Consider the following 13,916-nt stretch of genomic DNA (forward strand, 5'->3'; position numbering starts at 1 on the left):
GGAAACTCTCGAGCTCATTCACCAAGGTGGTTTGGCATGAACCTCAGGCAACCACAAGCTAACGTCCAAGCTCGCAAAGCTGTGCAGAGAAGCGATAAAGGAAGACCTCAAACAGAGAAGAGCAGCAGTGTTGGCTGATGAGGCAGAAGCCAGGAAAAGTATTCACAACACCCGTCTGTCCTTAGCCAACTATAAGACCAAGATAACTGCCCTCTGGTATCCTGATGAATCTATCACATCTTCCAGAAGGGCAATGAAGAGGATTATTCAAGACTTCTACTCAGATCTCTTTGATAGCCACATCCATCTGCCCATATACCAAATTCCATGGGATGGATATATCGTTCCCAATGTCCTCCCTTCCGAAATCCGACATACCATTTTTTCAGTAAAGACTCTATAGTACCCGGTCCAGACAAGGTCAGACCCAAGCACCTGAAGAATTTGCTGCCAGTACTGTCAATACACTATCTCAGCTCTTCACATGCTACCTGTCTGAATGCAACATTCTGTCCCAATGGAAAACCAGCTGGACCATTCTGTTGTACAAGAAGGGAGACATCCACGACAACAGCAACTATCACCCAATCTGCCTGTTGTCCATCGTATACAAGTTGTTCTCTCGAGTCATCCAGAATAGAATAGGCAGAACACTAGACAAAGGATAACCATGCGAGCAAGTCGGGTTCTGAAAAGGATTCAGCACCATGGACCATATCCACACACTGATCAAGCTCATTGAAGTTTCATGAGAGTTCAAGATGCCGCTCTATGAGAGTTTAAGATGTCGCTCTATCTAATGTTCATCGATTTAAAGAAGGCCTTTGATTCTGTTGAGAATGAAGCCGGCATCAGAGCCCTAGCCAAACAGGGTGTTCAAACTCAGTACATCAAGATCCTCTGCGAGGTGTATTACGGATTCACCACCAAGATCTCACCATTCTACAAGAAAGTTATCACTGATGTAAAGAGAGGGGTTCGGCAGGGTGATACCATTTCACCGAAACTCTTCAGTGCCACTGTTGAGAACGTCATGTGACAACTGAAATGGGAAGGAATGGGAGTGAAGATAGACAGTCGACAATTACACCACTGATGCTTTGCTGATGACATTGTTCTAATAACACCAAACATTAGCCAAGCAGCACAAATGCTGGCCGACTTCAACCGCGAGTGTGGAAAAGTTGGACTGCAGCTGAATCTCACCAAGACAATGTTCATGAAAAATGAACTAGTCCCTGACGTTTCATTTGTTCTCAACAAAACTAACATCTCTGAATGCAGCAGCTATGGGCTGAGAACTCAACATGAGGAACGACTTGGTGCCAGAACTGCGCAGGAGGAAGAGATCAGCATGGAACGCCTTCAAGAGCACTGAAGAAGTGGTTAAGAGGACAAGAATCTCCAGCTCTGGGCACATCTTTTCAACTTCACCGTTCTTCCTGCACTAACATATGCCTCAGAGACCTGGGCCCTATGCAAACAGGATAAAAATGCTTTTTGTGTATCCCAAAGAGGATACATGAAGTATCATCCAATACTATGCTTGGAGTATCACGTTTCACTCAAGTGAGAGACGGAGTCCGGAGTTCTGACCTTCATCAACGGTCAAGAATCATGGTACCTTGTCTCATTTGCCAAGGCGTCAAGAATCAGATGGGCCGAACACATAATGCAATTTAGAGACGACAGCTGGATTAGAATTGTCACCGACTGGATTCCACAGGATGTCAAAAGACCTGGTGGCCACCCACCAACGAGATGATCAGACTTCTTTGTCAAAACACTGAATGAACATTTTGAGGCTCTTCCTGTTCCTTGAGTTAGCAGATACCACTGGGCTCGCCGGCTCGAGCAAATCAAACTTCAACGGGATGACAGGTGATACAAGTGATACTTGTGACAGATTCATTGGTCCACTACTAGCTCCATTCTAGCTTTTCACAAAGACCACCAAGTCACCTTAACGCTCACCCTCTCTTATATAGAGCCAAACGTAGTAGAATATCAGTAACTCTTATCCTCCATGAGGTAAGAGTAAGGGTGGAGTTTTAATTTATTAATTATTTTTATTAGCCTCCAAAGCTATGCTCAAGGGAATCAGGGGCCACTCAGCCATGATGTGCTACTCAGGCCCAGCAGTAGGGGAAGGGAGAGGTACTAAGGCTATACTCAGTGGTACTTCTGGGGCTACATAGGACTGGAAATTGAACCTGGGGCCTCTGTATGCAAAGCATGTGCTCCAGTTCATAGAGATATTTCTTTGTCCCACAGATGGAGTTTTCAATCTGTTCTGCTGTTTTATACTTAGGCCTAAAGAATTTGGAAACAGTGATTAGGGAACTTGCCTTACACATGGCCAACCAGGGACTGATCTCCAGCACCCATATGGTCCCCCAAGTCTGCCAGGAGTGGTCTCTGATAACAGAGCCAGGAAGAAGCCCTGAACAGCTCCTGTGTGGCCAAGAAAACAAACAAATGGAAAAAGAATCTGGTAAAAAGTAAACTTCATGGCATTTGGAAGGCAGCACTGATGGCTACTCATGGATAAGGCACTAGAGGTAATTAATACATGTTAGAAAAATAGCTACATATTTCTATTTTTATATAGAAATTTATATTTTTCTATTTTTATATAAATTTATATTTTATGGCTATAGGGCTATAAAAGCTTTAAGAAATTTTATGTATAAGTCCACAGAAAAAAAGAAACTGTTTTCAGCTTGGCTGCCCTAAAATATAATATATCCAGATATATTCATTATACATTTCCAACTTCCCTGTCTGTTCTTCAATAACCAGTTCAAATGTTTTTCCCCTCCTTAGTAAGATCAAGAAAATAAATATTTTTGTTAGAGCATTGCTTTTTTTTTTTAACGTATGAGTACTGCTATTTATTTAGCCATTGATTAAGCTGTTTGAACTGGGCATGAACTCCACATTACTTTTTTTTTTAACTGAATCACCGTGAGATACAGTTACAAAGCTTTCATGTTCGAGATTCAGCCATACAATGATCGAACACCCATCCCTCTACCTGTGCACACTCTCCACCACCATGTCCCCAGAATATCCCCACTCCCCATCCCAGTCTTCACCCTGCCTCAATGGCAGGCAATTTTCCCAATACTCTCTACTTTTGGGCATTATGTTTTGCTCGAATTTTCCCACCACCATTCAAGCCTACCTTCCAGGGGCAGATGCTAGATTATTTATTGTTCATTGCTAATTTTGAATATCTTGGGTGCTGAAGCTATGCACTTCTGGAATCCCAGATTGTAAATGGTTGGGTTCCAGAGACATTTCTGTAGGGCACTAACCCATTTTCGGATTCAATTGGGCATCTCCGGACCAAGGTTGTTGGTGTGCCAAGATGGTATCCAGAAACACATTGTGGACATGACAGCCAGACTGATGAGCAGGTGGGGAGCCAGGGAGGGACAGCCTGGCACCTCTGTCGCCATGTGGCATGGAGATTTAGTCCTGGAACTTGCATACCTGGGCCTTGCTTGTGGAAGCTCTTGGTCACTGAGACTCCATCTGAAGTAGGCAGGGAGTGTGCACCTTCTCCATCTGGGATGACCCAGTGAAACTGGCTCAGCATGGGGCCCAGAGAGATCTCCAGCTCACTACTGTCTTCTGGGACTCACTACTCTCTCTAGACTAGGGCTGTTGGTGTGCTAAGGTGGCGCCTGGAGGCACATTGTGGGCCAACACCCAGGCTGAGGAGTGGGCGGGGAGCCGGGGAGAGACAGCCTGGCACCTCTGCTGCCATGCGGCATGGAGCTTAATCCTAGGACCCACATACCTGGGCCTTGCTTGTGGAAGCTCTTGGTCACTGAGACTCCATCTGGAGTAGGCAGTGACAGTGCACCTGCTCCGTCTGGGGTGCCCCAGTTGAAACTGGCTCGGTTTGGGGCCCGGAGAGATCTTGAACTCTGTAATGTCTTCTGGGACTCCTTGCTGTGTCTGGCTTTTGATCTCTTTCAAGATTTATTTATGGGTCTCTGAAGCAAGGCCAGTAATAGAGTTTACAGGATGGTGCCGAAGTTGGTTCATGGGGGTGACTGCCAGTGCTTCCATGTGTATTGGGAAGTGGGGGAGGTAGCCCACCCCAAGTCGGTGAAAGCTTTGTGAAATTTCAGTCACAAAATCCGCATGCCCAAATTTTCAGCAGATTATATCTGGTGAGGTCCATCCTGAGACAGTGGAGTCAGGCCGGGGGTATGGCAGCGATTTTGGATTGTGGAAGCAGGTGGCTGCTGGGGGTTCTGCTTGGGCATGCACAAGCTTCCCTCAGATTTACCCCAGTCTGTTCAGCCATGTGTGGGTCTGGGATTAACTGTGGCTTTTGGTCTCTTTTAAGATTTATCTATGGGTCTCTGAGATAAGGCCAATAAATGAGTTCATATAGCTGAGCTGGAGGTGATTTATGGACTTGGCTCCCACATGCCTAACTGTTAGCCATTTAATTTCTCGGAAAAATTTGTCCCAAGTGGTTGGGGTCCGGCCAAAGGCACAGTGGCAATTTTGGGGTGTCAGGAAGCCTGAAGGCACCATCAGGTTGCTGATGAACTTGCCCTGCAGGTACAGGTTGATCTGTTGACAGCATCATACCCCCTAGAGCACTGCTTTTAAGTGAACCAGAAAGTTGGAGATACTATAGAGTTTGAACACCACTGCAAAGGTTTTTCTTGGTCATTCATTCTGCATTTTCAGTGCCTTGTTTAATCAGACCCTTTCAAAAGACATGATACATCTAGACAGTACTGTATTTACAGCAGCCTGTATAAGGTTGTTTGCAGTAAGAGCCAACTAACTAGACATCTGAGGGCTAAGCAGATCAATATACTGGGTACTGATAAAGTAATAAAACAGTCCTAGTAGCTGAACATTAACAGGTAAGCCATAATGTTCCCAAAAGAACATTAAAAACTTTGGCAGAATATAAACTGTCTAAAGAAGGTCTGTTACTATAGTAGATGTCAGAAAAGAGATTGAAATGCAACCATCTCTGAAAGAAACAAGAACACTCAACAACCACAAAAATAACTAAATATCTCCCTCTTCTGGCAAACACAAAGAAAACTAAGTCCTTCCATCTCCAAAACAGTAACTACCAAAATATCCAAAACCCCAGTTTCTGGGGCTGGAAGGAGCATAGACAACAAGGTGTTTGCCTTGCACCATCCGACCGGGTGTGATCCCTGGCATCCCAGATGGTTCACCAAGCACCACCAGGAGTAATTCTTTAGTGCAGAGCCAGAGGTAACCTCTGAGCATCATAGTCTGTGGCCCAATGCACCCCATCCAAACAAAAAAACAAGAAAAAACCCCACCCTGATTTCTGAGAGCACACAATTTAGAATTTACACTTTCTTTTTAAGAACTGAGCCTTTTTAAGAATAATCTAGCACAAACATTTTAGTATTTCCATATTTCTGGTTCACTTAAAGGCAATGTTCTAATAAAAATAAACTTATTTCCAGCTTCCCTGTCTATTCTTCAAAGACCAGTTCACCTAGCACATCACGCTGTTTTTGATACTGGACAAGAACTGTTCCTCGAACATGTGACAGTAGAAGTGTCAGTGGTTTCGGTGTCTTGTCAACATGAACCTGGCCATGAGCACTGATTCATTTGAATGCCTAACAACCTGAATTGAACACTTATATTTGAACAGATGTGGCTCATTGCTGGCAGTTTCTATTTTCATCGTCTACACACCAACATCCAACTATGATGAGGAAGAAATTGAGAAGTTCTACATGGAGCTGGAGAAGTTCTACAAAGAAGTCAACAACTTTTACAAGGTCATTGTCAGTGATTTTAACACCAAGATAGGACCTAGAAGGTTACCTGAAGAACTCCAAATCAGGACCCATGGCCTAGAATGGAACGAACAGGGTGAGAGACTGTCTGAGTTCATCATGTTGACCAAGACCATCCATGGTAACCTGCAGTTCCAGAAGGCTGAATCTAAACGTTGGCATGGGAGTCTCCCGGTAAACAGTTCCACAACGAAACTGACCACATCATATTCAACCAATGGTTTTGCCTGACCAATGTCGCTGTTGTCCCAAAATTCCAAATGGGATCAAACCATCGTCTCCTTTGTGCGAAATTCTTCTTCACGAAGTGGGTAGAAAGGTCTGCAAAGTTTAAGTTTAAGAAGAGAACTCCCAGAACGACCACAAACTGGGAGCTCTCTGGCACTATTGCAGCAATATGGGAAGATGCCATCATTGACAACATCAACAAGGAATATGATCGACTGGTTCAGCACCTCCATGATTGTGCGAGGAATGCAGAGAGAGAAAGCCACAAACAGATGCCTGTCTTCGAAAACTCTCGAGCTCATTCGCCAACGTGATTTGGCATGAACCTCAGGCAACCACAAGCTAACATCCAAGCTCGCAAAGCTGTGCAGAGAAGCAATAAAGGAAGATCTCAAACAGAGAGAGCAGCAGTGTTGGCCGATGTGGCAGAAGCTGGGAAAAGTATTCGCAACGCTCACCTGTCCTTCGCCAAATATAAAACCAAGATGACTGCCCTCTGGCATCCTGATGAAACTATCATATCTTCCAGAATGGTAATAGAGAGGATTATTCACGACTTCTACTCAGATCTGTATGATAGCCATGCACATCTGCCCACATACCAAATTCCGAAGTAAGGGTATGTAGTTCCCAGTGTTCTCCCTTCCAAAATCCAACATGCCATTTCATCAGTAAAGAAGCATACAGCAACCAGTCCAGACAAGGTCAGACCCGAACACCTGAAGAATCTGCCGTTGCTACTGTCAATACACTTGATTTTGTTCTCTAATTCTTTTTCTATGCCATTCTATTCTATTTACTGGCTGAAACTTAATGTTTAATTTCTCTGATATGCCAATTAATTTAAAGTTTTATTACATTAATAAATTATCCAGTTGCTCTTTAGTTCATCTTCTGTTTACTTTTTTCGGGCTTTCTTTCAATGTTCCAGGTTTTCCTCAAATGTCTCTTTATTCTCTGCCACCTGCTGGTAAGGCAGTTCTATTATATCTCCATTTCAAAAATGAGTAAAGTAAGTCATAAGAGGTTAAGTAACATGCTTGAGTTTATGCAGATAATAAATATAACTTTGAGATTCTAATTCAGGTAATTTAATTGTAGAGTCTTATCTCTCAGCTATTCTGCTTCCTTACTTATTGATTGACTGCCTTAATCTTTTCAAGTAACTGACTTTATTTATAAAGGAAAGAAATGTGTTGGCTGGAGGAAACAGGTTGCAGGTTGTTTTGGGATTAGGCATTGCTTTGCTCCTTAATCCAAAACGTTCTAATAGAAGCTTTTCAAAACATTTCCACATGGTGGTGCACAGTGACCACACATGTTTCCAGTTGTGATCAGGGTTGGAACCCTAAGATATATCTTAGATATCTTAGATATTCCAGGGACTGTTTCGAATTTTAAGGCAGAATTGTCAGATTTGGTGAGAAATGAAAACTATATGCATGTTTGCTTATAATATCAGTATATATTTCCTTAGTGATTATTTTGCTATATTCTTCCTTAGAAATTTCCTTAGAAAATAAATATTATTGCTATCTAACTCCCACCTACTCCCTACATCCTGAGAACTGTCTGAATGCATCTTACTAATAAACATAAGCTTTCAAAAGTTGATTGTTAAATAAATAAGATTCTTGGACAAATTGGCCTACACTGTAACCTTAGGTATACTTTATAATTAGCAGATCCCACACCATCATTATTAACATCGGAAATACATGTATTTTCAGTTTTGTAACACATCATACTAATCTGTATATTTCTAAAGTCCCAGGTTTGCACTTATCCGAAACATACAAAAGCACTAATTGAAGAGATATATACACTGCTGTGCTTACTTCATTATTTACAACAGCCAAGGACTGAAAACAACTAAAATGTTCAATAATAACTTTATAGAGATGTGATACATATATATAATGGGATGTTACTCAGCTACAAAAACAAGATGAAATATTGCAACAGCATGGATAGACCTAGAAGTTATCGTGCTCAGTAAAATAAGGCACAAAGAAATATTAACACCTTATGATTTCACTCATATGTGTGTATAGAGAATATAAAACATATGAATTAATTAAAAAAAACTATAGGACCAATTAATGATTACTAGACGGCTGAGAGTAGAGTGTATAAAATAGGACAAAGGAGACAATTTTATGGTAAAGAGTGAATTTAATATACAATATACACATATTGATTTTCAATGATGAATACACGAGATATATAACAATACAATGTTCTTCATTTAAATAAAACAATGTCCCCAGTTCCACATATTTAAAGTAAAAACCATAATGTCAACTACAGCGGGTAGGGTGTTTGCCTTGCACGTGGTCGACCCAGGGTTCGACTTGTCCGTCACTCTCAGAGAGCCCGGCAGGCTACCAAGAATATCTCACCTGCACGGCAGAGCCTGGCAAGCTACCCATGGTATATTCGATATGCCAAAAACAGTAACAACAAGTCTCAGAATGGAGACGTTACTGGTGCCTCCTCAAGCAAATCGATGAGCAACGGGATGACAGTGATACAGTGATACAGTGAAGACATTAAATATACTTGAACAAGTCAGTAATAGATGGGAGATAGGGTTTGGTTCTTTAAAAAATTTCAGAAAAATTCAAAAGTATCAGGCATTCCTCATACTTTCACCTCACATTCTAATTTGAAATTAAAATAAGTTAGTGAACAAGCTACTAGAGTTAAAATCTAAAATATTACTTTAACTTTTACAGTTATGATTTTTCTAATCATAGATTTAAGCTCTTTGTGATTTTTACTTTTTAAATGATAATACATTTTTAGTCAAAATAATACTATCTCTTTTACTTATCAAAAAAAAAACCACACTGGTGAACTGGAAATCTTATGTTGTAATTTAATGTAAATATACACTGGAGTAGATAAAAAAGACTGACTTTTGATTAGCATTTAAATGTACACACTTCCAAAATGTTCAGGTAATGTGTCTCCCCCCACCAACTTTCTTCAAATACATTAAATTCTTAGAATGAGAAAGAAAATCCAAATGAGTTTATTAATGTCAAATCAGTTTTATTCAAATTTTAAAAAGCTTAAGCTAGCCCAACAAATTGGGGATGTAAGTAAAAGGTTAAAGTTCTGAATGCCGAACCGGAGCAATAGCACAGCAAGTACAGTGCTTGCCTTGTGCACAGCCAACCAGGGTTGGATCCTCAGCATTCTGTTTGGTCCCCTGAGCACCTCCAGGAGTGATTCCTGAGTGCAGTTAGGAGTAAGTCCTGAGCATTACCAGGTGTGGCCCCAAAACAACCCCACTATTTTTTGAATGCCAAAATTGGCTACTAAGAAATATATAACCTGAATTTCTTTTAATTTTACAATTTAAAAAGTGAGTTTTCATTTGTGACATATAAAATAACATAATATGAGACAGACACCCAAAGACAGTAGACACAAGGGCCAGGAATACTGCTTCACAGTTGGAAGCCTGTCTCATGAGCTGGGGGAGAAGGCAGCTGGAATAGAGAAGGGATCACTAAGTCAATGATGATTGGAGATATGTGCTGAAAGTAGATAAATGACCAAACATGATAACCTCTCAGTATCTATTGCAAACCAGAATGCCCAAAATTAGAGAGTATGGGCGAAATTGTCTGCCAAAGAGGCAGGAGGAGGGTTGGGATGGGGGGGGGGTGATAGTGGGTATATTGGTGGTGGAAAATGTGCACTGGTGGAGGGATGGGTGTTTCATCACTGTATGACTGTAACTGACAGCTTTGTAACTGTATCATATGGTGATTCAATAAAAAAAAAGTGAATTTCACATTTCCATTATATTTAAAATAGCCAAAAAATTTTCCTTAAATTTTACAAAAGTTTTTCTTGTAGTATAATAATACATAAGAAACTGATGATAAAATGTTTTCAGAATTGTAAAAAAGAATACAAATAATTTTATTTTATTTTTATTTATTTATTTATTTTTTTGCTTTTTGGGTCATACCCGGCAATGCACAGGGGTCATTCCTGGCTCATGCACTCAGGAATTAACCCTGGCGGTGCTCAGGGGACCATATGGGATGCTGGGATTCGAACCCGGGTCGGCCGCGTGCAAGGCAAACGCCCTACCCGCTGTGCTATCACTCCAGCCCCAAGAATACAAATAATTTTAAATTTTGCACATTGAGGCGCATATTTTAAAAATAGCATTCCTATAATTTGACAATAGACACTATTAAAAGAATCAATTTGTAAGCTCACTTAGAAACATTTGGCAACTATCTCTGTGTAGAAAATAAGTTTTTTCTTTTTGGGACACACCCAGTGATGCTCAGGGGTTACTCCTGGCTCTGCACAAAGGAATTACTCCTGGAGGTGCTTGAATGACCAGTTGGGATGCCGGGGATTGAACCGAGGTTGGCCACGTTCAAGGCAAATGCCCTACCCATAGTACTATCTCTCCAGCCAGCAAGTTCCTTACTTAATGTGCGCATCTTTCCAGTCACCTCACTACGTATTATTATTGCAACTATTATCACTGTCATTGTCACCGTCGTCCCTTTGCCCATCGATTTGCTCGAGCGAAACTTTGTAAGACTTTTTGTTACTGTTTTTGGCATATTGAATATGCCACGGGTAGCTTACCAGGCTCTGCCGTGTGTGCGAGATACTCTCGGTAGCTTGCTGGGCTCTCCGAGAGGGGCGGAAGAATCAAACCCCGGTCGGTTTCATGCTAAAGCCCTACCCATTGCGCTATCGCTCCAGCCCATTGCAACTATTATGAAAAACTAAATATTTAATTCCAGAATACCCACTATTTCATTCAAAGTAGTATATAACTACTTCCTAGACATCTTTGCCCTAGTGAAAAAACTGAAATAAATATAGTATTTACCTTTATTAGATCCCATATTAGATCTATTTGAATGGTAAGAATGAGATACCTCTATTTCTGATTTCTTTTGTAAAATTATCTGATTTTCAAACATCTTGGGTCCTAAGTAAAAGACTGTAAATTTCTTCTGAATATCAAGTCCAACTGAAAAAATAAGAATGAATACAAGGCATAATATAACTATACAAATCCATATATCACACCAATTATTTGTTTTATATCTTACATACTATTTTTTTGTCACACCTGGTGTGACAAAATGCTCAGAGTTTATTCCTGGCTCAGGGATCACTTTTAGCAGGTTGAGGATACCATATGAGATGGCAGGAATCGAACCCCAGTTAGCTGCATGCAAGGTAAACACCCCACCCACTATACTATCTCTCCACAGCCTATACTTCCTTTTTATTTAATTTTTCTACTTGCAGTGCTATGGACCAAATTCTGGGATTTACACATATGAGGCAGTTGCTCTATTTCTTATCATTACCTCTTTATTTTTTCCCTTGATCAATAAATTAAAAAATTATTTATTTTTAATTTTTTAAAGGACTGGAGCAATAGCACAGCGGATAGGGCATTTGCCTTGCATGTGGCAGACACGGGTTCAATTCCTCTGTCCCTCTCGGAAAGCCGGGCAAGCTACCGAGAGTATCCCCCCCACATGGCAGAGTCTGGCAAGCTACCTGTGGCGTATTCAATATGCCCAAAACAGTAACAACAAGTCTCACAATGGAGATGTTACTGGTGCCCGCTTGAGCAAATCGATGAACAACGGATGACAGTGACAGTAAGTTAATTTTTAAAAAAAAATTTTATTAGTCAATCATCGTGGGATACAGTTACAGTTATAAACTTTCGTGCTTACGTTCCAGTCACACAATGATCGAGTACCCATCCCTCCACCAGTGCCCATTCTCTACCATCAATTATCCCAGTATCCCTCTCACTACCCCTACCCCCTCCATCTCTCCCTCTAGCCTCTGTTCCACAGCATATACTTTTAAAATTGTGAACTTTATAGGACTAATAGTCCAGGAAATTAAAATGTGAAATAAAATTTAAATAAAACAAATGAAATTTTATACAATTATTATCATAAGAATCAAATCCTATAATAATTAAGATTTAACTATCTTGAAAAATAAAATATCTAGAAATAAATTTCTAATTAAAAATTTTTTTCTAATTTTTTAATATAGGGCCATACTATATTTTTCATTTGTAAATAAGAAAGCTTCCCTTAAGATTATTCACATTTAAATCACTTAATCATTTGTCTTGTTTTTGTTTCAGTATCAAAGGAATACTTAACATTTTTAAGAACTTAATTTTATTTATATAAGGTTGTTCACAAAAATTTATTACATTCAATATTCCAACACCAATCCCACCACCATTACATCTTCTCACCACCATTACTTTGAATTTTTCCAACCACCACCCAAGCCTGCTCCAATAGCAGACCCTAAATAATTTATTCTGTATTGCTTGTTATGAATAATTCTCTAAAAATAATCAAAAGAGGGGCTGGAGCCATAGCACAGCAGGGAGGGCATTTGCCTTGCATGTGGCCAACCCAGGTTCGATTCCCAGCATCCCATATAGTCCACCTGGGCACTGCCAGGAGTAATTCCTGAGTGCAAAGCCAGGAGGAACCCCTGTGCATCCCTGGGTGTGGACCCTCCCCCCTCCAAAACAAAAGGAAAAAAAAGCCACTAAAAATAATCAAAAGATGTTTCCTTAGAAGAAAGTGTATGAAGATTGTCGATCTCACCCTGGAGCCATTGAGCCCTTGTATAAGATTACTAACATCTCATTACAGGTTGATCCTTGTGAGCTAATATTTTTTTAATTGAGATTGATTGCCTTCTACCTTACATTCTATCCAATGTGTGCTACTCCTGGTACATAGATAGCAGAGCATATGAGAGATCATGGATGTGCACTCCAGGAACTCTAAAATTTTAAATAAGTTAACACACTTGAAATTAAATTTTTAACTGGATGGTGACTTTCAGGTCTGAGGGATCTCTGTAGACTTATTTGTTGAGTGTCTGGATCATGGCCAGTTGATGAGCTTATATGGCACCCAAAATAGTTCGTAAGCATTACTGCCAGACTCTCAAAAGAACAGGGGGGTGAGGGGAGGTCGCCAAGAAATACTTTTAAAAATCCATGATATTCTTTACATTCATGTTTTCTTTAATTCAATGAACTTACCATATTCAGAACTAATTAGATTTATGCTAAGATCTTCTGATATAAGAGCTTTCCGCACATCAATTTTTTTAGTCCAATTACCACTTTTCAGCAAAACAGAATCCCTAAAAAATAGTAACATATAATTTAAATAGTGACCTAAACACTAAATGAAATAACACATTACTTTTTAATGGCTAACTGATCCAAAGTACTCTTTGGTAGTAAACTGAGTTATATAAAACGACTTTCTCCTAACTTTGAGAAGGAACAAAGAATGTCAACAAAACTACAATTACAACTTTCCTAACTATAGGTCACAACTGATTTCAAGTCACATATTAGGCTTACCTGAAGAGTTGCTAGCAATAATCCATGAGCTTACCCCTTAATCACTAACACTTTAAACTGGTTACACACAAATAACATGTATTTGTGAGAACTTCAATTGAATTAAATTGAAGTAGTTCATAACTAAAAACTCATATACCGTCAACCAATTTTGTGACTGAATTCAAGTCTTATGTAGTCAAGTCATCATTAGACTTAATTGTCAAAGATGCTAAAGATTTAAACAATCATATACTCTATTAAGTGTCTCATAGCTTTTTGCAGAAGTTATCAAAGAAGGGTATATCCTGTTAGTAATGGCAGTCCCTTTAGGAATCTTGCATGGTAGCAATTAGGGGATTCCCATTTCAGAGTCACCACCGTTCTTGGACATTCATGTATAGTAATACGGTTAATGTCACTAGCTCAAGAGTACGAAATATTAC

General features: G+C 40.0%; 1 protein-coding gene across 1 annotated transcript in view; it reads right to left on the reverse strand.

The window, feature by feature from the left end:
* HFM1 (helicase for meiosis 1) overlaps positions 1–13,916 on the reverse strand; it is a 111,847-nt gene that overhangs the window by 29,932 nt on the left and 67,999 nt on the right. Inside the window, exons 28-29 of the mRNA XM_004619925.2 lie at positions 13,162–13,265; positions 10,939–11,082 (exon numbers count right to left, since the gene is read on the reverse strand). Of these exons, the coding sequence (XP_004619982.2) occupies positions 10,939–11,082; positions 13,162–13,265 (248 nt within the window). The remainder of the gene's footprint in view (positions 1–10,938; positions 11,083–13,161; positions 13,266–13,916) is intronic.

Source organism: Sorex araneus, chromosome 5, assembly GCF_027595985.1.
Source record: "Sorex araneus isolate mSorAra2 chromosome 5, mSorAra2.pri, whole genome shotgun sequence".
Lineage (NCBI taxonomy): Eukaryota > Metazoa > Chordata > Mammalia > Eulipotyphla > Soricidae > Sorex > Sorex araneus.